The sequence below is a fragment of the Salvelinus sp. IW2-2015 genome, linkage group LG9 (genome assembly GCF_002910315.2).
Source record: "Salvelinus sp. IW2-2015 linkage group LG9, ASM291031v2, whole genome shotgun sequence".
Lineage (NCBI taxonomy): Eukaryota > Metazoa > Chordata > Actinopteri > Salmoniformes > Salmonidae > Salvelinus > Salvelinus sp. IW2-2015.
In genome coordinates this window covers 15997101-16020918 of record NC_036849.1, presented here as the reverse complement: position 1 = coordinate 16020918, position 23818 = coordinate 15997101, and the positions used below count along the sequence as shown (strand labels likewise).

Below are 23818 nucleotides of genomic sequence, written 5' to 3'. Positions count from 1 at the left end.
TAAAGGTACATTTAATAAGGTTCTGTAGTTGCAAAGTAATAAAGACAATGCCAATCAGGATAATCATAGTTTATGCAAGTACTTATACACAATTGGTTGTTTGACAATCTTGTATGATATACCCCATTAAAAAAAAAGTTGATTTGATAAAGGACAGGCAAATAGAGATTCTCTTTGGTTCATGGCCTCAATTATTTACAGGAACTTGGTTGATGCATCAATTATAAAATCAATCTATACTATGAATGACCTCTGAAAATGATTATTGCAAGGATGTTTGTAAAAGCCTCCGGTCAGCACACCGGCTTAAAACACCATAGGCTTCCACTGGGAATGAAGGGATGGGTTCAGTGACAGTTAGCTGCCCTGCTAGGTAAGGACCATCAGGAGGCCCCTACAAAAGGCAGGTCAGCTTTCTTCCCGACATGACTGGAAGAGCCTAGTCTAGACAGGGTGATTCAGAGGGCAGCCAGCAAAGGGCCAGTGGTGCTGGAATAGATACAGGCAGAGATAGAAAGTGCTCTCACAGGAGAGTGATGGCCCCTGCAAGAGTACACCAACTGACTAGCATCGCTCCCATTTAAGAGTGAATCTAGCCCTTCTCCTCCCCTCTGCCCCACACTACCACCTCATTCAACTCCAATCTAGGTAGGATTTCCTTTCACCATTTAGGAAGTGCATTGTCCTGGTCCGGGAGTGATGTGACAGGACCCTGTGATTGCTCAGGGAAGAAGGGGAGCATTGTATCAGGGTAGCTTGTTTTGTTGTAAGCATTGTGGAACGGGATGAGCTTTGGTTCTGGAGACAAGAGGAGCTATTGAAATGTTTTAACAGCACATCACTAGAAAAATCTATGAAGTACACTTTAAGCTACTGTTTGGAATAACTTGTACAAATGTCACTGCTATGCTCATCAGAACATGCAATGAATGCATGAAACCAAAAACTCTAAATTACCTTTGCAAAGACTACGCTACAAAATATTACTTCTGGTAAACAGCGTCTCCTTGTGGCTGAAAATAGTTGAGGGCTACAATGAACTTCAAATAAACTTGCAAGGAGCTACAACGGATCTTGATTAGTAAAATGTTTTATTATTACAATAATAAAGACAGACATGAACAAGACGAACATTGACAAAATATGAATCAGTAGATGAGGCAGTGAAGTACTATTACATTTCTCGATCTCCAATTAAGAGCAGCAAAACATTTACAAAGCGATATTCACACGTTAATCAGGAAGAGCACATATTTAGATTTGTAAAAAATCTAAACTACAGCAATAAAGGCAAGGACATAGATTAACACAGTTGAACTCAGCCCTTCTGGACTTTAGCGATTAGCTCATCGCAAAGACTGGTGAGTTCTTCATTCTCTTTTACCTGAGGAGACAAGGAAGAAAATGCAAGAAAAAAAATCTGATAAGCACAAACTTCCATGAACAAATTATGCCAAAAACAGTGGTAAAGGCAGCCTCATGGACTTCAGACTGAGATGGACTTACTTTCTGGTCAAGGCTGTTCTCCAGTGACTGGGACTTTAGCTGCTCTCTGCGCAGCTGGGCCTGATGTACAGAGACCTCTGACTTCAGTTTGGAGCGAACCTCTGCAATCTCCCCATTCGCCCTGGGGAAAAAAGTAGTAGTCAGCCAAGTGATACTATACAAAGGCCGGCAACAATACGCAATTATGTAACCGGCTGTATTTTGCACAAAAAAAAGTATCGTTTGAATGTCTTACAGGCTAATTTTATGCTCTGCATGGACTTTCAGGGTCTGGTAGCGTTGCTCCTCCTTCTTGATCCTAGCCAGGTAATCTTGAGCACATTTCTTCAGCATCTCTTCATTCTTAGTGGCACACACATTCATAACCGAAGGTCATGAGGTTGGCAAAGCAAAGTCATGGACCTACATCAATTCAGTATCATCCTTCACAGCAATGTTACTTACCTGCACCAAAGCATGGTGTTTTGCGCAATAATGTGTCAGCAAAATTCTATCATGTACTTTAAGCCTTCTCCAGAAATGATAATTACATAAAAAATGAACACAATTGCCTGAGAAAGCTGCTGGACCATAAGGACAGTTTGATGAAAAAGCTTTAAATAAAAAATGTTCAAATTTAGGCATGCCAAATGGTTGCACAAAACACAGGGCCCTATGCATAGGTCATGACATTCTTTTTAATGCCGACCTTTTTGTAACCCTCGATGGCCTCTTTGTACTTGTCCAGTCTCTTGAAGAGCTCAGAGAAGGACCTCTCCATGGTGTTCAGGTCCTGTGATACCTGCTCCTTCTCCTGCAAGACTTTAGTGATCTCAGCCTGGGCCATCTCCTCCCTTTGTTTATCAGCTGCAGGAAACAATGACAATCACAACAAGTTGTACATTTTACATTAAAAGGATATTAACAGTGCAAAATTGCCTTTACTACAACATACCCAATATCTGAGCAATTGTGGCTTCAAATTCAGACATGATTTTCCTGCAAAAACAAAAAAGGAGAGAAACCAACAGTTAGTTGTTAGAGGTCTGAAATGAGAATAAGTGACCAAATAAGAGTCAATACTTATTGCTTACCCCATTTCATGATTATCCCAAGACAGCTTGTCATACTTTGCCTTCCATTGATCTTCCTTTTCCTTTACCTATAAAAAGAAATCATTATAAATGAAAATGATCATGACTGAATTGAAATGGATGAGGAAAACAAACACGTACTTCTTTCTGGATCTTGGCAATGGCAGCATCCATATCTTGCTGACTGTATTTAAGCACCTCTATGATGTTATCCTCAGTGTTGGCTGGTTGGGGGAAAGTTGAGGCCAGATTCATAGGGGAATTTTGCACGAGAGGCGTCATAGGACCAACAACCTGAACCTAAAGGAACAGAAGACATCCATTCAACAGTTGTCCCACATTACTTAGCTTTACTATATTATAGGATCTTTGAGGACTGAGGAAACTTACAGGTGGTGGGACATCAAGAAGTTTGGGGTTGAGAGACTTCAATCCATTCACCTCCTCCTTGGCACCAGTCTTCTGGGTATCCACACTAAAACCACATTGACAGAAACCTCTCAGATTTGGAGAAAACACCTTGATATTCACCTTTGAATTGCAAACTCATTTTTAGATACAACTAGATTAAGGACGCTCTCAATTCTAGGCCAATTAAATACTTATTTGCAACATTTTAAGATTAACACGCAAGTCATTTTCCCCACCCAGTTAGATGGGTAAAACAAAACCATGTGATTATGACCAAAACAGTAACACACCGTGAAGCAAAGGCATCAGGTTGAGGGAGGTTGTCGGGTCCTGTGGGGCCTCCAGACTTCTTGGGGCTTTCTCTCATGAGGGGGTCAAATTTGAGGTACAGAGATTGTTTCCTCAGTGCTGACTCCTTGAACTGAATATAAAGGCTACGTAATTAGAGGAAGCCCAAAATGTAAATAAACCAGGTAAGAAAGTATGTAAAATCAGCAAAAAAAGAAAAGACCTCACTGTCAACTGCATTTATTTTCTGCAAATTTAACATGTATGAAAATAACAAGATTCAACAGACAAACTGAACAAGTTCCACAGACATGTGACTAACAGAAACGGGATAGTGTCCCTGAACAAAGGGGGATGTCAAAATCAAAAGTAACAGTATCTGGTGGATACCAGCTGCATTAAGTACTACAGTACATCTCCTCCTCATGGACTGCACCAGATTTGTCAGTTCTTGCGGTGTTACCCCACCAAGGCACCTGCAATCTCCCAGACATTTCTGGGGAGGAATGGCCCTAGCCCTCACCCTCCGAGCCAACAGGTCCCAGACGTGCTCAATGGGATTGAGATCCGGGCTCGTCGCTGGCCATGGCAGAACACTGACATTCCTGTCTTGCAGGAAATCACGCACAGAACGAGCCGTATGGCTTGTGGCATTGTCATGCTGGAGAGTCATGTCAGGATGAGTCTGCAGGAAGGGTACCACATGAGGGAGGAGGATGTCTTCCCTGTAACGCACAGCGTTGAGATTGCCTGTCATGACAAGCTCAGTCCGATGATACTGTGACACACCGCCCCAGACTATGACGGACCTCCTCCTTGATCCCGCTCCAGAGTACAGGCCTCAGTGTAACGCTCACTCCGACAATAAACGCAATTCCGGCCATCACACCTGGTGAGACAAAACCCCTGGTGATGTCTGGTGAGGACCTGCCTTACAACAGGCCTACAAGCCCTCAGTCCAGCCTCTCTCAGCCTATTGCGGACAGTCTGAGCACTGATGGAGGGATTGTGCGTTCCTGCTGTAACTCAGGCAGTTGTTGAGAGACTTCAATCCATTCACCTCCTCCTTGGCACAGTTGTTGCCATCTTGTACCTGTCCTGCAGGTGTGATGTTTGGATGTATCCTGTGCAGGTGTTACATGTGGTCTGCCACTGCGAGGACGATCAGCTGTCCGTCCTGTCTCCCTGTAGCGCTTTCTTAGGCTTCTCACAATACGAACATTGCAATTTATTGCCCTGGCCACATCTGCAGTCCTCATTCTTTCTTGCAGCATGCCCAAGGCACTTTCACGCAGATGAGCAGGGACCCTGGGCATCTATCTTGGTGTTTTTCCCCAGAGTCAGTAGAAAGGCATCTTTAGTGTGCATGTTGCAGGTGCATGTTCATTAATTGTTTATGGTTCAATGAACAAGCATGGGAAATGGCATTTAAACCCTTTACAATGAAGATCTGTGAAGTTATTTGGATTTTTACGAATTAACTTTGAAAGAGAGGGTCCTGAAAATGGGACGTTTCTTTTTTTTGCTGAGTGTGTATATATATATATATATACACATTTTTTAAATAATCACTTACATTGCTGGAACCAAACTGCTCCAGGTAGTCCATCTGTCCATCAAAGTCATTCGCCATGACTGGAGAGAATGGGGGACAAGTGTTAGTCAAAAAGCTAGTCAAGTCGACATTACAGCAACTAACACGAATTCCTCAAGTTATTTGACTTACATGTGGTTCCAGGAACAAACTCCTCATTAAATTCTGACATGCCATTTTGTGGGTTATGCTCAAAATGGCAGAGTTCAAAGGGTTCTAGTGTGCTCAGTGAAGGTTGGTTAGGTTCAGTCGGAGGTTCCTGCTCTTGGCCAGACAAAGGATCCTGAACTTCACAAGATTCCATCTGAAGCTGCTGATCTTGTGGAATGTTGTCCTAAAATTGTAGAAAGAATGTCACCTAAGCACACAAAAATCAATATACAGCTTTGGCTAGCCAAAATATTTTTCCAATATATAATCTGATCAAGTTTTTAAAAAGCTTACAATTCCTTCTCTTGTGGCAGAAAGATCAGGTTCAGTCCTTGAGATTTTGTCTCCAGCACTAGGAAGACTGAAAATAGAATCACTACCAGTTAATGGAGTGGTGCAGCTACATTAAGCTTCTCTTTATACAGCACTGATTATGCTTCAAATATAAATCAAGACTACCTTTAATACATTAATTTAAGAATATTAAAGTTGCAATGAACATGAACTTACAGTGGCCATGGTGCGGTGTCTTTCTGAACAGGCTCTGTCACTTTATCAGGGGAGGCAGCCACCCTGACTGAGTTTGATCCCTTGGCCTCTAAACTGGATTTCACCTTACAGACTATAGAGTCACTCATTCTTGCATTTGTACCAAATGGATTGAAGTCTGGGTCATCAAACTTGCCAAAATTGTACGCGCCTTTTGGAACAGGAATATCAGAATCATTACTGACCACTGGCATCACTGGGGATTCCTTAGATAGAGGTTTCTTTTCTTCAGGTACTGCCTTTTTCTCTGTCGGCTTAAGACCAGGAGGCCTCTTGACAAACCGCTTGGGAAGAGGCTTACTTTTGATCTCCCCGCCATCATCCAAACTGAACTCAAGTTTCACTGGCCCGGCATTGGGAGCGGCTTCCCCCGGCTGAGGCATGGAGTCTTCAGCGGGCTGGCTCGTCTCCTTGGGAGCAAGAGACAATGGTGCAATAGCGCTCATCTCTGGCTGGACAGGTGCCAATACAACTGGCTGAGACACCCGAACCATGGCTGCAGGTCCCATTTCCTTACCAGCAGGGGCAGTCTCTTCAACTTCCACCTCTGGAGGGTCATTGAATGGCAGCTTTCTTCCAAGTACGGGGGAATTCTGAATTTTGGAGGCTCCTGTTTGGAAAGGGTTGACAAAATCAAGGTCGTCAAAATCGAATTTGTAAGACCCTTTGGGCGGCAGAGGAGTCTCATCTCTAGAGGAGATGGCGACAGCTTGATCTGGGTTAAGTTTAACTGATGACTGTACAGTCTTGTCCTCATCAGCTTTGGATAACTCAATGGCTGGATCCTTCGTCATAGTGATCACACTGCTATCTGTTGAACGCACATCAGCTGAGATGTCAGCAAGAGAATTTTCCAGTGATGGCATGAATGGGAGGGTCTCATCCAGTGCCGTTTCAATCTTGTCAAAATCCTCTAACATCTTCTCATGAGAAACTGCCTCAACTACATTAGGTTCACTCAGATCAATAGCCTTGGAGGTTTCAACTAGTTCACTGGGCCTTGCTGGAGAGAGGACCATTTTACCGGACCCTTGGAAGGGATTGATGACGTCAAGGTTATCAAAATCCAGCTGATAACCTCCTTTACTCTGAATTGGCATGTCATCATCAGGATAGGATAACACATCTGAAAAGTCCACAGTAAAATCAGTAAAAATCAAGTCAACATTTTATGGTTGAAATAATGGTGACAAAGCAGTGTCGTAATGAATCTTGAACCTTTATTAAAATGCATTTACCTGATTTTGGCACATCAACAGGCACATTGATTTTCTCCAGCAACACCCTGTAAAAATACAAGAGGATAGATTAGTTTCGAATCTCTCAACTTGATACCAGATTATGAATAATCACTGCCAAAGTGATGTACAGCTACAGCTTTAAAAAAAAATTTACATGCTTACTCTTCAGGTGTTGTAAGCTGCAAAGACTCTAGGGCTTTTGTACAGTAATCTATGCTTGCCATCTTGAGGGACTTTGTTGGTGATTCTATTCTCTTAGTGTGAGGGTCTCTTCTTGGAGTCTGAAAACAAACCTGAACGCAGAAACCAAAAGGTTATCTGAAAACAAATGTTCTTTCAAACAGACAAATAAAGAAATATATAAATCGGTAAACCTAACCTGGTTAAATTGTTTTCCGTGCACATCGAGTGAACAACTTTATTTTTATACAGTTTACTCTGAGTAAGCACCTCATCAAATTTTGGGTGTGCGTCAGCTCATGCTTTTTGCTAGACTTCGAACAGTCAAGCATAGATCCTCAATAACAAGATTATTTTACAGAGAATTATTCTGGAACATTTAAACTACTAGAAGACTAGGCTTCTTGACAACATATATACACCGTACCTTCCCTCCCTTTACTATAGTTTTGTTGGACAGGTTCTCTGCCTGAGACTGGCGAAGGATGGATGGCCTCCCAGTCGGCTGATCCAAGGAAAAGATGTCACAACTCATCTCTGAATTGCTGTGCTTTCTTCCAGGGCAGATCCCACGATTCTCATCGTTCACAGCAGTAGAACTCATCCTATAAAGAGGGTCACACAGAAGTGAGGGAGCTGAAGCAAAAGTAGGCCACACCCAGTAGACAGCTGGGCACACTGATTAGACTGAGCAAAGCACGTCACAGACAAACTAATTGACAAAGCCCATTCAATCTAATTGACGAAGCACATTCAATCTAATCTCTAGATACCTCATTGAGGGGGTGTGTATCAGCTCTACACCGATTGTACAAAACATTAGGAACACCTTCCTAATATTGAGTTGCACCCCTTTTGTGCAGAGAACAGCCTCAATTCATTGAAGCATGGACTCTACAAGGTGTCAAAAGCGTGCTGGATGCTGGCCCATGTTGACTCCAATGCTTCCCACAGTTGTCTCAAGTTGGCTGATGTCCTTTGGGTGGCGAAACATTCTTGATACATGGGAATTGTTAAGCGTGAAAAAGCCAGCAGCGTTGCAGTTCTTGACTCAAACTGTGTGCCTGGCACCTACTACCATAGCCTGTTCAAAGGCACATTAATATTTTGTCTTGCCCATTCACCCTCTGAATGGCACACACAATCCATGGGCTGCGGTCCAAACACTTAAGACACCCTCGTCCACTTAACCTCGCCTTATGCCCTTAGGGGAATCCCCGTCACCATCTTGGAGGGCGGTCCAAATGATTCGCCAAGCAAGGGAAGTTTGCAACGCAAGCACCATAGCCCTCGTTTTTAGTCAGCTTTGCGAGTGTACAATTATGTTCACTCCGGGGCCTGAAACTCCCCATATTTCAATTTGCGACGATTGTACATCCGCTAAGAAGTCTGTGAAAACTTAATCAATGGAGAAGTCAACATACAAGTGTAAGTAAAAACGAATGCAAATAAGTTACAAATTGTGCTACTAATGCACATGACAGCACAAACACGTATTGTAAAAAGTAAAAAAAACATTTGGGTTATCTTTTGGAAATTGTAGAAAAATATTTTCCTTCAGATGTTCCAGCTAGGGTAGGCTAATGTTAGTTAGCTAATTAATTTGCTAGCTTTCATACAGTGTGTATATTAATAATTATATATTTAATATAAGTAGACATGCACTCATAATTGAACGTATCGCATATAAAGCACCCACAAACTACAGGTGGCTGAATAGACAATCAATGCGGGATGAATGAGTGACGAATTTTAAACCAAGGGTGGTCCATTTAAAAATCATTCCTTCCTCCCTCGCCCTGCAAGTGTATACTCGTCAGACGTCATCAGAAGTGTCCACTTAATTTAAGGGATAGGGTGTGTCTTTTAAGTGTTTGGACCGCAGTCCATGTCTCAAGGATTAAAAAGCCTTTAACCTGTCTCCTCTTCATCTACACTGATTGAAGTTGATTTTACAGGTGACATCAATAAGGGATAATAGCTTTCACCTGGTCAATCTCGTGAAAAGACCATGTGTTCCTAAAGTTTTGTACACTCAGTTTGTGTAGTTGGATCCTTGTTGACGATGGATACATGTAAACGTCACCAACCTGTAGAAGTCTAAATGTGCAATTTATTTGGAAATAAAAGGTGAAAGGGTCATATGCTACCAGTGGGGAGAAATAACTATTCATCAGGCCACAGAGTTGTCATTCAAACAAGTTTGTCTACTGACATTTCAATTGATACCCAAGGCTACATTTAGATTACCAGATTCTGAATTGTACACAACACTTGTTAGCATGCCAAGAATGTTGAGTTGGTGACGATGTCTATAAGCAATTTACCCACTACGTCCTCACACCATAATGTGGCCTGCAGTTCCATGGCTTGTCAGTTTTCCCTACACTGGATGCATCTGCCAGGCCTGCCAAAGAGCACACCAAATCTGCAAAGCCCGTTTGGAATCATTCAGAGTTTTGCTAAATTAATTTCCCTTGGTGCATAGCCAATGAAACTATACTACCGTGACTGCAGCATTTTATGGATGGTCCGGCTTGACATTTAACTAGTACATAAAGGTTTGGAGTATTGCCACGAGTTTTGTTCTTGAAGTGAAATAATGTCTGAAATAATGTGGCCAGCGCAGTAATACCGGCAATCGCATACCAGCTAACGTTAGGTAGTATGTTAACAAGGAACAATTCAAAATAAAATCTTGTTCACTTCAGGTACGTTGACGTTACCTAGTAACGCTAGTTAGCTATTAATTCCGCACGTTTGCCAATACCAATTAACAGAAAACTAGCGGACCTTTTCAGTTGATACTTTGACACCAACCATAGATAACTAAGCAATATGACGTTAACACAATTACCTAAATAAGCAGTTTCCCTAACATAAATGACCAGCTTGTATTATACTGTATAGATAACAGTAGACATTGGAGGGAACTTGCTCTCGAGAACCCAAGGCAAAGCTAACGTTAAAGTCTAAGAATGCGCTAGGAGTTAACTAAAGTCAGTTAGCTGGTTAACGTTACTAACCATAGGTAATTTAGTTAGCTAGCCAACGTTAAGTAAATCGCTAGCGTCCGGCTACAAGAGATGCGTCAAATGAAGGAAGACATTTTGCGCGATAGACCAAGTCAGATGAACAATTAAAAAGCAGCCAAATAGCTACATACCTCAATCAAGGAGTCGGATAAGCATAAAATAACTTCTCTTGACTCAAATAACTCAACCCACAGTTTACTTTTCGAAATCGTTCTTGCAACGCAAGTGGTCAGTAAATTTCGAATTTAAACGCCTCGATTTGGACCAATTAAATAGACAGAAAACACAAAACATGGGGCGGAGCTTCATACGAATTAGCCAATAGCGTTGCGTGACTTTGAACCGACCAGCGAACTTGCGCCAAAGTCGAGACAAAGACGATTTAAAACACTATTTCTAGGCTCGCGTTTGGTGCCAATTTTTATGATAAGAGAGTGTACATTTTACAACACGACGGAGGCAAGAGTCTTTACACTGTCTGTTCAGTTATGAAAATGGATATACTTTGCAGCCTCTGCTCTAGGAGAGGGAGAAAATTTAATGAGAGTGCATTCGGAAAGTATTCAGACCCCTTCCCTTTTCCACATTTTGTTACATTACAGCCTTATTCTTAAAAAAAAAAAAAGGTATCCTCCTCAATCTACACACAATACCCCATAATGACAAAGCAAAAACAGGGTCTTAGAAATTTTAGCAAATTTCAAAATGAATAAATTAAACATAAATACCTGATTTACAGTATACAGTATTCAGACCCTTTGCTGAGACTCGAAATGGAGCTTGGGTGCATCCTGTTTCCATTGATCATCCTTGAGATGTTTCTACAACTTGATTGAAGTCCACCTGTGGTAAATTCAATTAATTGGACATGATTTGGAAAGGCACACACCTGTCTATATAAGGTCCCACAGTTGACGGTGCATGTCAGAGCAAATCAGGCCTTTATGGTAGAGTGGCCAGACAGAAGCAACTCCTCAGTAAAAGGCACATGACAGTCCACTTGGAGTTTGGCAAAAGGCACCTAAAGGACACTCAGACCATGAGAAACAAAATTCTCTGGTATGATGAAACCAAGATTGAACTCTTTGGCCTAAATGCCAAGTGTCACGTCTGGAGGAAACCTGGCACCATCCCTGTGGTGAAGCATGGTGGTGGCAGCATCATGCTGCAGCATCAGCGGAAAAATGAACGGAGCAAAGTACAGAGAGATCCTTAATGAAAACCTGCTTCAGAGAAATTGCGGTGGGTACCATGAAGCCACGTCTTTCGAATGCCCCACATGGGTGAAAGAGAATGAGGTGGTCAAAGTCAGGGTTGTACAGAGCATTTCATATGCAGCAGCTGTGAAAAGGGTTGAGAGTTTGAATGGTGCACCAGAAGAGTCCATTGTGGTGGATAGGCCTACACTGCAGGCTGCAGGGGTTGCCTTTCACCAGCAGGATCCTGACATTTTAAAGGTTAAGAAGGTGGACTTTGTGGCCTTTAAAACTATGGTAATTAATGGCAATGTCAAGGTGGGGAGACGGTCCAGGAAGATAGAAATCAAAGTGGATGCGGCGAAACAGTTCCTGGGGCTGAAAGATTTCTCAGCGAAGGAGTTACATGGCGCAGCGGTCTAAGGCACTGCATCTTGGTGCTAGAGGCGTCACTACAGATCCTGGTTCGATTCCAGCTTGTATCACAAACGGCCGTGATTGGGAGTCCCATAGGGTGGCGCACAATCGTCCGGGTTAGGATTTGGCCGCGGTAGGCTGTTTTTTAATATTTTTTATTTCACCTTTATTTAACCAAGTAGGCCAGTTGAGAACAAGTTCTCATTTACAACTGCGACCTGGCCAAGATGAAGCAAAGCAGTGCGCCACAAACAACAACAGAGTTACACATGGAGTAAACAAACGTACAGTCAATAACACAATAGAAAAAGTCTATATACAGTGTGTGCAAATGGTGTGAGGAGGTAAGGCAATAAATAGGCCATAGTAGCGAAGTAATTACAATTTAGCAAATTAACACTGGAATGATAGATGTGCAGATGATGATGTGCAAGTAGAAATACTGGTGTGCAAAAGATTAAAAAAATACATAAAAACAATATGGGGATGAGGTAGGTAGATTGGGTGGGCTATTTACAGATGGGCTGTGTACAGCTGCAGCGATCGGTAAGCTGCTCAGATAGCTGATGTTTAAAGTTAGTGAGGGAGATATAAGTCTCCAACTTCAGCGATTTTTGTTTATAATATTTTTATTTCATTTTTTTATTCAAAATTTATTTTAGACATTTTTTGCAAATCGTTCCAGTCATTGGCAGCAGAGAACTGGAAGGAAAGGCAGCCAAAGGTAGTGTTGGCTTTGGGGATGACCAGCGAGATATACCGGCTGGAGCGTGTGCTACCGGTGGGTGTTGTTATGGTGACCAGTGAGCTGAGATAAGGTGGAGCTTTACCTAGCAAAGACTTATAGATGACCTGGAGCCAGTGGGTCTGGCGACGAATATGTAGCAAGGGCCAGCCGACGGGAGCATACAGGTCGCAGTGGTGGGTAGTATATGGGGCTTTGGTGACAAAATGGATGGCACTGTAATAGGCTGCATCCAGTTTGCTCAGTAGATTGTTGGAGGCTATTTTGTAAATGACATCGTCGAGGATCGGTAGGATAGTCACTTTTATGAGGGTATGTTTGGCAGCATGAGTGAAGGAGGCTTTGTTGCAAAATAGGAAGCCGATTCTAGATTTCATTTTGGATTGGAGATGTTGTAACGACTTTCCTCTTCTTCTGACGAGGAGTAAGAGATATCGGACTAATGTGCAGCGTGGTAAGTGTCCATTTTAATATATAAAACTGAACACTACAAAAATACAAAATAACAAAATGAATGAACAAACGAAAATCGAAACAGTCCCGTGTGGTGCAAACACAGACACAGGAAACAACCACCCACAAAACACACTAAAGAAAACAGGCTACCTAAATATGGCTCCCAATCAGAGACAACGACTGACACCTGCCTCTGATTGAGAACCATACTAGGCCAAACACATAGAAATAGAACAACAGAACAAAACATAGAAAAACAACATAGAATTCCACCACAATCACGCTCTGACCAAACAAAAAAAAAGACATAAAAAAGGAACTAAGGTCAGAACGTGGACAAGTACCCCCCCCCCCCAAAGGTGCGGACTACGGCCGCAAAACCTGAACCTATAGGGGAGGGTCTGGGTGGGCATTTACCGCGGTGGCGGCTCTGGAGCGGGACCCCACTCCACATAGTCTCGGCCACTTCTGTGATACCTAGGAGCGGCGAACCTCGTCAACCGACCCTGGATTTGAGACCCTAGTAAAGGTACCAACTGGACTGAGGGGCAGCTCCGGACAGGCAGGGCGACTCCGGCGGCTCCGGAGCAGGAGGGCGACTCCGGCGGCTCCGGACAGGAGGAGACTCCGGCGGCTCCGGACAGGAGGGCGACTCGGCGGCTCCGGACAGGAGGGAGACTCCGGCGGATCCGGACTGGAGTGCGGCTCAGGCGGCTCCTGACTGACGGGCGGCTCAGGCGGCTCCTGACTGACGGGCGGCTCAGGCGGCTCCTGACTGACGGGCGGCTCAGGACAGGACTGACGGGCGGCTCAGGACTGCACGGGCGGCTTCAGACTGACGGCGGCTCAGGCCGGCCTCAGGACAGACGGGCGGCTCAGGCGGCTCAGGACAGACGGGCGGCTCAGGCGGCTCAGGACAGACGGGCGACTCAGGCGGCTCAGGAACCAGACGGGCGGCTCAGGACAGACGGGCGACTCAGGACAGACGGTCGACCTCAGGACAGACGGGCGACTCAGGACAGACGGGTGACTCAGGACAGACGGGTGACTCAGGCGGCTCAGGACAGACGGGCGACTCTGGAGGGTCCGGACTGGAGGGAGGCTCTGGAGCATCCGGACTGGAGGAAACACACAGAGGACTTGGTTCTTAGAACAGGCACAGTACTCACCAGGCTGGAGAGATCTAGTGGAGGCCTGGTCCTTGTAGGAGGCACAGGATAGACCGGTCCGTGGGAGGCGCACTGGAGGTCTCGAACTAAGGGCCTGAACAACCCGTCCTGGCTGGATGTTGATAGGCCCGGCACTTGCGGGGCGCAGGCACAGGACGCACTGGGCTGTGCAGACCCACGGGAGACACAGTGCATAGGGCTGGTGCCATATAACACGGACCGAGGAGACGCACTGGAGACCAGATGCGCTGAGCCGGCTTCATTACTCCTGGCTCGATGCCCACTCTAGCCCGGCCGATTCGAGGAGCTGCAATGTAGCGCACCGGGCTACGTATGCACACAGGGGACACCGTGCGCTTCACCGCATAACACGGTGCCTGCCCTGTCACTCTCTCTCCACGGTAAGCACGGGGAGTTGGCTCAGGTCTCCTACCTGACTTAGCCACACTCCCCGTGTGCCGCGCTGCCGTGCTGCCTCCTCATACCACCGCCGCTCAGCTTTCGCTGCCTCCAGCTCTGCCTTGGGACGGCGATATTCCCCAGCCTGTGCCTAGGGTCCTTCTCTGTCCAGAATCTCCTCCCATGTCCATGAGTCCAGAGATTTCTGCTGCTGCCCGATACCATGCTTCTTGGTCCTTTTTTGGTGGGTGGTTCTGTAACGACTTTCCTCTTCTTCTGACGAGGAGTAAGAGATATCGGACCAATGTGCAGCGTGGTAAGTGTCCATTTTAATATATAAAACTGAACACTACAAAAATACAAAATAACAAAGTGAATGAACATACGAAAATCGAAACAGTCCCATATGGTGCAAACACAGACACAGGAAACAACCAACCACAAAACACAAAGGAAAACAGGCTACCTAAATATGGCTCCCAATCAGAGACAACGACTGACATCTGCCTCTGATTGAGAACCATACTAGGCCAAACATATAGAAATAGAACAACAGAACAAAACATAGAAAAACAACATAGAATGCCCACCCCAACTCACGCTCTGACCAAACTAAAATAAAGACATAAAAAAGGAACTAAGGTCAGAACGTGACAGATGTTTAATATGAGTCTGGAAGGAGAGTTTACAGTCTAGCCAGACACCTAGATACTTGTAGTTGTTCACATATTCTAAGTCAGAACCGTCCAGAGTAGTGATGCTAGTCACAGATGGGCATATTGGACTGTTTTTCTCCACTACAACACCGGATTCCTGCCATAAGCCCTGGAACACTACTCCTGATCTTCGTAGCTAGCTAGCTGCCACCGAGTGGCCCCGCCCCGAAGCTAGCCTTGAGCCAGGCCCATGTCCCGGCCTGCTCAGTGGACCCTATGATCACTCGGCTACACAGCTGATGCCTCCCGGACTCTTCACTAACACGACTAGAAGCCACTACATCTCCGGATTCCTGCCGTAAGCTCTGGACCTTTGCACTGGATCATCGCAGCTAGCTATCTGCTACCGAGTGGCTATAGTGGCTAACGCCCTTGTCCCGAAGCTATCAATTCTGAGATTTCCATCCCCAACTACAACATTTTCCGTCAAGATAGAACTGCCAAAGGGGGAGGAGTTAACCTGAAAAGTTCTGTCATACTTTCCAGGTCTATGCCCAAACAGTTTGAGCTTCTAATTTAAAAAAATAATCTCTCCAGAAATAAGTCTCTCACTGTTGCCGCCTGATATAGACCCCCCTCAGCTCCCAGCTGTGCCCTGGATACCATATGTGAATTGATTGCCCCCCATCTATCTTCAGAGTTCGGTCTGTTAGGTGACCTAAACTGGTATATGCTTAACACCCCAGCAGTCCTACAATCTAAACTATATGCCCTCAATCTCACAGAAATTATCAAGGAACCCACCAGTCACACCCATAAATCCGTAAACATGGGCACCCTCATAGATATTATCCTGACCAACTTGCCCTCCAAATACACCTCTGCTGTTTTCAATCAGGATCTCAGCGATCCCTGCCTCATTGCCTGCATCCGCTCTGGTTCCGGTCAAACGACCACCCCTCATCACTGTCAAACGCTCCCTAAAACACCGCCGCGAGCAGGCCTTTTTAATTGACCTGGCCCGGGTATCCTGGAAGGATTTTGACCTCATCCCGTCAGGTCCTAGAGCCTGAGAAGGGAGATATGGAAAATTAAAGGAAGAAGTGGGAGTTTTGTTTGTTTTGGCAATATACTATTTTTATTAGGGTGGACTAAGTTAGTTTCACTATTATCTTTGTATTTTTATTAGTTTATTTTGGGTGTTTCAACCTTTCCAGTTGGTGGCGACAATAACGTTACACCTTTTGGGGTTGTAGTCCTCCATAAAACCCACAGAAGATGATGGTCGAACCCGCCAAAGTCAAAGATGGATTTATGTAGATGATAGCTACACTAATGTTTTGACATTAGGTTGCAACATGAATAAGAATGGAAAGGTTAGGTCACCTTAACGTTCAAATTTTCAAGTTAACTTTTGTTTAAACTAACAGTAAGCTAGCTATTGGTTTGGCTGAATATTAGGATATTTTTAGGCAACACCGGCTTTGAGGGCATTATACAATGTGTTACCAACATATTCAAATAATGATGGACATATTTCCATTAACGTTATTTTAGTTGAATTTATTAATTCTATTTCATCCTTCCACAAGATATAGTCCCGACACAAATCTAGGGTTGCTACCCAAGTCGGCTCGTCGTTCGTTCTATCAGTTCGGTTGCCAGAGACGCAACCCAGTCAAGTCTGTTCAGTCTTTTTGTTCTGTATCTATGGACACAACCCAGTCGTTCGTTCTGAATGTTTTCAGTGATATTTATTTTCTATACATCCATAACAATGAGGTAATGAGGCACGATTTCACCTGGTATTGAAAATGTGCCCTGGTTAGGACACTTGTTCATAGGAGTTAGCCAACAACACAGATAACACAACCACTTCAAACTGAAGCTGGAAAGGCTGCAAAAGAGCTGCACTTCGTTTCTTACCTTTTTTAAATTTACATTTTTGTATATATGCATAAAAGACTGAACGACTAGCCGGCTTCTTCTTCTTGGGTGGGGTTTGTCGGCGGTTGGCATCCAACATTCTGGTGTACTGTACTGGAGGGTGTGCCAGAGATAGGGAGAAACTAAATTCTACCTGCCAGCCGAGTTGCTCTTAAAAAAGATAACACATTTGAGACTATATCGAATGACATTCTACTCAATATACTCTTTAAACTAATTTCCTGTATCCCCTTCTCCCTCATACTAAACTCAGCAAAAAAAGAAACAGCCCTTTTTCAGGACCCTGTCTTTCAAAGATTATTCGTAAAAATCCAAATAACTTCACAGATCTTCATTGTAAAGGGTTTAAACACAGTTTCCTATACTTGTTCAATGAAACATAAACAATTAATGAACATGCACCTGTGGAACGGTCGTTAAGACACTAACAGCTTACAGATTGTAGGCAATTAAGATCACAGTTCTGAAAATTTATGACACTAAAGAGGCTTTTCTACTGACTCTGAAAAACACCAAAAGATAGATGCCCAGGGTCCCTGCTCATCTGCGTAAACGTGCCTTTGGCATGCTGCAAGGAGGCATGAGGACTGCAGATGTGGCCGTGTGTATTAAAGTAGTCAAAAGTTTAGTATTTGGTCCCATATTCCAAGCACTCAATGATTACATCAGGCTTGAGATGCTACAAACTTGTTGAATGCATTTGCTGTTTGTTTTGGTTGTTACAGATTATTTTGTGCCCTTTAGAAATTATTGGTAAATAATGTATTGTCATTTGAGTCACTTTTATTGTAAATAAGAATAGGATATGTTTCTAAACACTTCTACATTAATGTGGATGCTACCATGATTACGGATAGTCTTGAATTAATCGTGAATAATGATTAGTGAGTAAGTTACTAGTATAGATGCTATTTCAATGACGGGAGGTTAGCATTTTTGGGATGGTATGATATTTATGCCTGTAAAGTTCTCACTCATCATTATTCACAATTCATTAAGGATTATCTGTAATCATGGAAGCATCCACTGCACTTTAACCTCAGTCATTGTATCATTTCAAATCCAAGGTGCTGGAGTACAAAGCCAAAACAACAAGTGTCACTGTCCCAGTACTTTTGAAGTTTGCTGTATACGTCTCTGTTATCAGATTCAAAATCTGGCAGTTGCTCAATGCAGCATGACCAAGTAACCAACAGGTAATGTGGCTTAATGTTATTGCTAATTTCTCACAAGAGCTGGCCATTGTCTCCAATTTAATAATAACTTGACACACTCTACACATACTGACACGAGTTGCCCTGCCTCATTTGGAAACTTATACTGCCAGTGGCTCATGTTTGTCATGACAATTCTAGAAGAAGTTGGCAAGAAAGTAGAAACTGGTACCCAGGCTGATAGTAAATTGTATTAACCCTTTAATGTTTGTGTTCTGTAATGTAGTGGTGACACTGACTCGATTAAAGTGTTTGTGCGGGTGAGACCTCTGATCCATGGGACCAGCCTAACCACTGATGGATACCAAGGTCTCTGTCACCTCTCCGAACACCATCTGCCTGCACATCAAGCCGGTGCGCAGACATTCACCTATGACCGTGTTGCTGACATGGACGTCACTCAGGTCTGTGTTGGTGGACAGACTGTTACAGTTGCTGTAACCTGGAGTAATTCACACATCAGTGGATAGAGGTTTAAGTCAAACCAAGCTAAATTCTAATTGATTCATTTATTCCGTCTCTCTCTGTGTGCAACAAGATTCTGTATTCTCCAGTGTGGCCAAGAACATTGTCGTGTCATCTATGAATGGATACAATGGCACCATTTTTGCCTAGTGAGTGATGTTCTTATTGTTTTAGAGTTTCATGCTCATTTATGTTTTATTAAGTGCTGTAATATCTCACAGATTTTTTTTTACAGTGCTGTAAATAGATTTTTTTCACAGTGGGCAAACTGTTTTTTTTTAAGACACCTTCATTTCTTTGAAGTGACTCAGTACTAAAGGTTGCGTGCGTTCTTTCCTGAGGTCTGTCTGATTTCGACAATTTCACTGATGACCAACTGGGGGGTTATCCCTCTATGTTTTGAGTACCTGTTGTTCCTCATCAGCAAGGAGGTAGAAAGGGTGAGCAGAAAGTAACTGACATTGAAATATGAAAAGTGCCAGTGATTTTGTTTTATCGGTTCTCTCAGATTGATGATTTAATTAACCTTGTTTTTCCTGACAGTCTGGAAATGCCAAGAGCTTCCTGTGCAATTGCTCCTTCATTGAGATCTACAACGAGCAGGTTTATGACGTGCTGGACAGCGCTTCAGCCAGCCTGTTCCTCAGAGAGAACATCAAGAAGCGGGTGTTTGTGGAAGGGGCTGTAGAAAATGTTGTCACTTCAGCTGCTGAAGCTAACCAGGTACTAAATCATTTCATGTGATTGATCCAATGACTTGCTTTTGTCATAGCATAAATTATACTCGCTTAATTTCTTGTGTAGGATTGATTTGACTGACGTTGAACTGTTGGCGTTGAATTTGTTTCTCCTGCTTCCCTCTCAGGTGCTGTCAATGGACTGGTGTAATAGGTGTGTGGCTTCTATCTCCATGAACAGGAAGTCATCGCAGTCCTATGTAGGCTTCACCATGACTTTGCAGTCCAAGGAGGTGGAGGTGGTGAACATCCGCACATCCCAGCTGAACTTGGTGGACCTGGCTGGGCTGTATGACTATTCTCTACAAAATGAAGAAATTAAGAAAATGAAAACACCTATTAGAAAACAATGTATTTTCCAAAATTACTAAAAACTACATTTTCAGTGAAACAGGGGAGTTGAGTGATCGATACAACAACCATTGCAACTCCTCCTCCTTGCAGCTCTCTCAAAGACATTTCTGATGATGGCCTCATTTAAAAACATTCCCTGTCAATTAAAATATATACAGTTTCAGACACTTCACAAAATCAAAACATCCTTGTAACATTGGGTTTGCAAAAATCCATCGCGTAAAAATTTGATTTGAATGGACTAAACCCATTTGTGTTCCCATTCTGAGCCAGTTGTTCGCTTGCGTAGAAACTTCGTCTAAGAACAGCTTGAATTCATTCGCACCATTTCCTTCTTTCATTCAGCTGACCCTGTGAGAAACATCCACAGACTAGTAAACACCATATGTGTTATATCAAGTGTTAATTAAGTGTTTCAAGAGGATACCTGTTTAGCTTCATCAGGACAAGCAGTAAACAAACCACCACCTTGAGCTTCTGGATCTCTTCTTCTTGGCGTCCTATTCATAGTTAACTCAGTGGGGGCACCTACCATATCATCATGAGCAGCTCAGCCCTCCAGCTCCTTCTCCGGCTCTCCAACCACCAGGACTCAAGGTCAGGGTGAAGCTTTCAGCGTGTGAGTGTCCGACAGATAAATCAACCAGATAAGTGATTTAAAACCCTCTCTTGATCAGACAGAGTTCCCTATAAATAAACAGAGAAAACCATCAGACACAAGCATCCATTACCTGTGGAGCACTTGGGGATGACGGATGACTGTGTGGAACATGATTGCACTCTCACTCTGACAGTCCTCTCAAACCGCCCTCTTACTGAATGTTTGAACTGGTGAAAAGCATAGGAAATCACCATAAGTAGAGATAATTGTACAATCTTATTTTGGTTTGCTCTAAAATCTTACATTTTCCATGCATACTGTAGCCCTTTGATGTTGTTTTTCAGTGGCTCTGTATGGCATAGAAAAAAATGCCGTACCTTCCCCTGGAGATGGTTAGCCTCCTCTGGGCAGTCTGCATCTTGGAACTTGGAGAAACCTGCTGCTCAATCTAACACCTTGGTGGAGTCGCTCCACCTCCTCAGTGCACCTAGACCAACTCCTCTGTAACACCAACCACCTTGAGACAAAACATCCATCCAAGACTTGTCATAATTTGGAATCCAGCATGCAAAAAAGTCTGGGTGGCCATTGATTAATTGTTCAGCAGTCTTAGGCTTGGGTAGAAAGAGTTAGGAGCCTCTTTGGACCTATACTTGCGCTCCGGTTACCGCTGCCATCAGTAGCAGAGAACCAGTACTAATGACTTGGTTGAGGTTAAAATATCAGTGAAACACTTGCCAGTTGGTCCTGCGCATGCTCCGAGTACACATCCTCCCATGGTTAAATCCATCTGGCCCGCGCCTTGTGAAAATTGTTGACCTTTTTAAGGTTCTTGCTCACCATCGGCTAAGGAGAGCATGGGTCACACCGTCGTCCGGAACAGCTGGTGCTCCATGCATGCTTTCAGTGCTGCTTGGCTCGAAGGCGAGCATAAAAATACTTTTAGCCCGTCTGTAGGAGCTCACGTCACTGGGCAACTCGCATCAAAGACTCAAAAGATGCCGTAGTTGTTATGCTTTAAAATATACTCCAAGTCTTAACCCTCTCTGATTAAAGCTACCTTCCTTTCTGCTGCTTCTCTCTGTCCTGGAGGCTCTGCTTGCATTCCTGGAGTTGTGTTTCCTTAGCTCCTCATCTCTTGCAAGGATCATTGGTACATATCCTATTACAACAAACCAGGTAAAAATTGGTAAAACATTGGAACTACAGTAAAAAATTTAGTTACAAGTTAAAATGATAATGAATTAAGAGTACACAAATTGACTTGATCAGTACCGTAAGTCCTTACACCTGCAGATCAGCATGGCAAGGCCCTATCCTACCAGGCCCAGCTTACTCAGAGGTCCATGGCCTGGTTATCAGCTCCAGGACAAAACAACACAAAACAAGCAGACTTCTGAGATTAGATGTATCAAATACATGCAAACTGAATTTATATCCCCAAATAATAAGTATTAATGGCAGTAATTTAATGAGCAGACTTTACTTTTCTTGTTCAAACTTTTTCTCAAGGCTGGATATGGTCCATTGGCCAGTTTGTCAATTTGGTTCAAGGCTTCCATATTGAAGTCTTTCAAGTAAACATACACAACGAAGACGGGCCAAATTAAGTTGATTGGAGATTAAGATCCAATTATGTCAATAGTTTAACTGTATTTGACAAAAATAAAAACATACTTGATAACAATTTCTAAGAAATATAAATAAAACACTACATTAACCACCATGTACACAATAACAATGAATGAATGACAGGTCTTTTTTTGTTTTGTGTAGTCCATTCAGAACTTGTTCTTTAGACTACATTCTGCTCCATAATTCTGAAACAAACCTTCTGTGGGAGAACAAAATCAAACATGTCAACAAAAATTTAAAATACACTTCAAAAAGGTCTCTCATGCACAAATAGAAAATACGCCTTTTATACCACATCACTCTAAAGTGCTCTCTAGCTCTCTCAACTGGGCGGTCAATTGGTTTGTGTTTCTTTCAGACTGAAACTTTTGTCAATTCCTACAATTCAACCAACATATCATCAATAAAAACTAATCACACTCCACCTCCATAGGGTTAAACTGTAATTTCATACAAATGAGACAGGTAGCTTGAATGTTTAACAGAGAAGCGCTTGTTGTTTAAAAAGGAGCTGACTGACAGTGATTTGGGCCTGCGACTATGATGTCTGCTGATTGTCTCTAGCTGCTGCCTGGATGGTCTGCCTCAAAACTTGGCCTCGGCCTGGATCTGTCAAAGCATCCTGCAGGGAGTGCTGCCCAGGGCTGCTCCACTCCGCATAAGGAGAGTGAGAGAGAAATGTGAGGGGGTGAGATGAGTCTGCAAACTATATGGTGTAAGTACAATTGTGTCTGGGTAGAGAGAGCAGAGCTAGCTGCTCCTTCACTTTTTCAACCTCAGCTGTAGCTCTCACGTTCCCATGCATGATCTTCGTTGATCAGGGCTGATAAGCACAAGGAATACATGAGGAGATGCTACACTAAACTACACAATACAATATTATTTACAATCAGCAAACACAGTTATGTGGAGTAGCTAGGCGGTTAAAAACATGGGACAGTAACGAAAGGCGTGGTGATCCAGAGTGGCAAGATGGAGAAATCTGTCTTTCTGCCCTTGAGCAGCAGTAACCTAAACAATGATGCTCCGAGTGCAATTACGTAGATTAAGGCAGCCCAGCACTCTATGATCAAGGGGTTGGGTTAATGCGGAGACACATTTCAGTTGAATTCATTCAGTTGTGCAACTGACTAGAGTCTTCCTCCTGTAAGGAGAAAAGGTTTAGTAGCATATTGAATAATAGCGAAAAATCCAACTTTGATACTACTTGGCAGAGAGCCAGTTTTTGATCAACTTGGCTCTCTGGGCGATTTGAAAGGTGATACAGTTTCCACAAAGCACTTGGTGCACATTGGCTTAATTAGTTTAGCATTACTCAGAGAGTCCTAGAAATGGTTGTTATTTAGCCACAACAGGAACACAAGAAAGCAAGAGCTTTTTTAGAATCAATTTACCCAAAGCAAGAAGGGGATTTTGAGTCCTGTAGCAGATATGCGGTCTTCCATTTGGATCATCCACCAGTTCATGATCACGAGGGAGCGGTTGATGCTGCTCTTGCCTCTGAAAGAGAGAAAGAGGGGTTGATATCAGAGAATGATAACAATATAACAAATGAGTGTCACAATAACAGATTCACGGTGGAATTAGCTTCTAAAGGTGTTGTTGTGTGCTGAATGTTCAGTCAGCGGACAGTACTCCTGCATCACCTTGAGTCTGGAACCTCTTGTGTGTGTGGTGTGTGTGTGTGTGTGGTGTGTGTGTGGTGTGTGTGTTGTGTGTGTGTGTGTGTGTGTGTGTGTGTGTGTGGTGTGTGTGTGTGTGTGTGTTGTGTGGGTGTCTCTCCTCTGCCTCTCCAACCCA

At 43.4% G+C, this 23818-nt stretch overlaps 2 protein-coding genes across 2 annotated transcripts; one reads left to right on the top strand and one right to left on the bottom strand.

Annotated features, from left to right (window-relative positions):
• Positions 1-1205: 1205 nt before the first annotated feature.
• Positions 1206-10248, bottom strand: tacc3 (transforming, acidic coiled-coil containing protein 3). The gene is made up of 17 exons (XM_023994449.2): positions 10159-10248; positions 7420-7597; positions 6975-7105; positions 6810-6856; positions 5533-6697; positions 5317-5383; positions 5005-5206; positions 4855-4913; positions 3281-3411; positions 2970-3054; positions 2721-2879; positions 2580-2647; positions 2441-2484; positions 2195-2352; positions 1742-1848; positions 1507-1627; positions 1206-1384 (listed from the first exon to the last, which is right to left on the bottom strand). Exons 2-17 carry the CDS (start codon positions 7594-7596, stop codon positions 1319-1321), a joined length of 2787 nt encoding a protein of 928 aa, XP_023850217.1. The 5' UTR covers position 7597; positions 10159-10248; the 3' UTR covers positions 1206-1318.
• An 8366-nt stretch (positions 10249-18614) lies between these two features.
• Positions 18615-20084, top strand: LOC111969009 (kinesin-like protein KIF15-B). Its single transcript, XM_023994990.1, has 5 exons — positions 18615-18840; positions 19033-19131; positions 19235-19414; positions 19557-19717; positions 20072-20084. The coding sequence occupies exons 2-5, from the start codon at positions 19060-19062 to the stop codon at positions 20082-20084; spliced, it is 426 nt and encodes a 141-aa protein (XP_023850758.1). The 5' UTR covers positions 18615-18840; positions 19033-19059.
• Positions 20085-23818: the final 3734 nt, after the last annotated feature.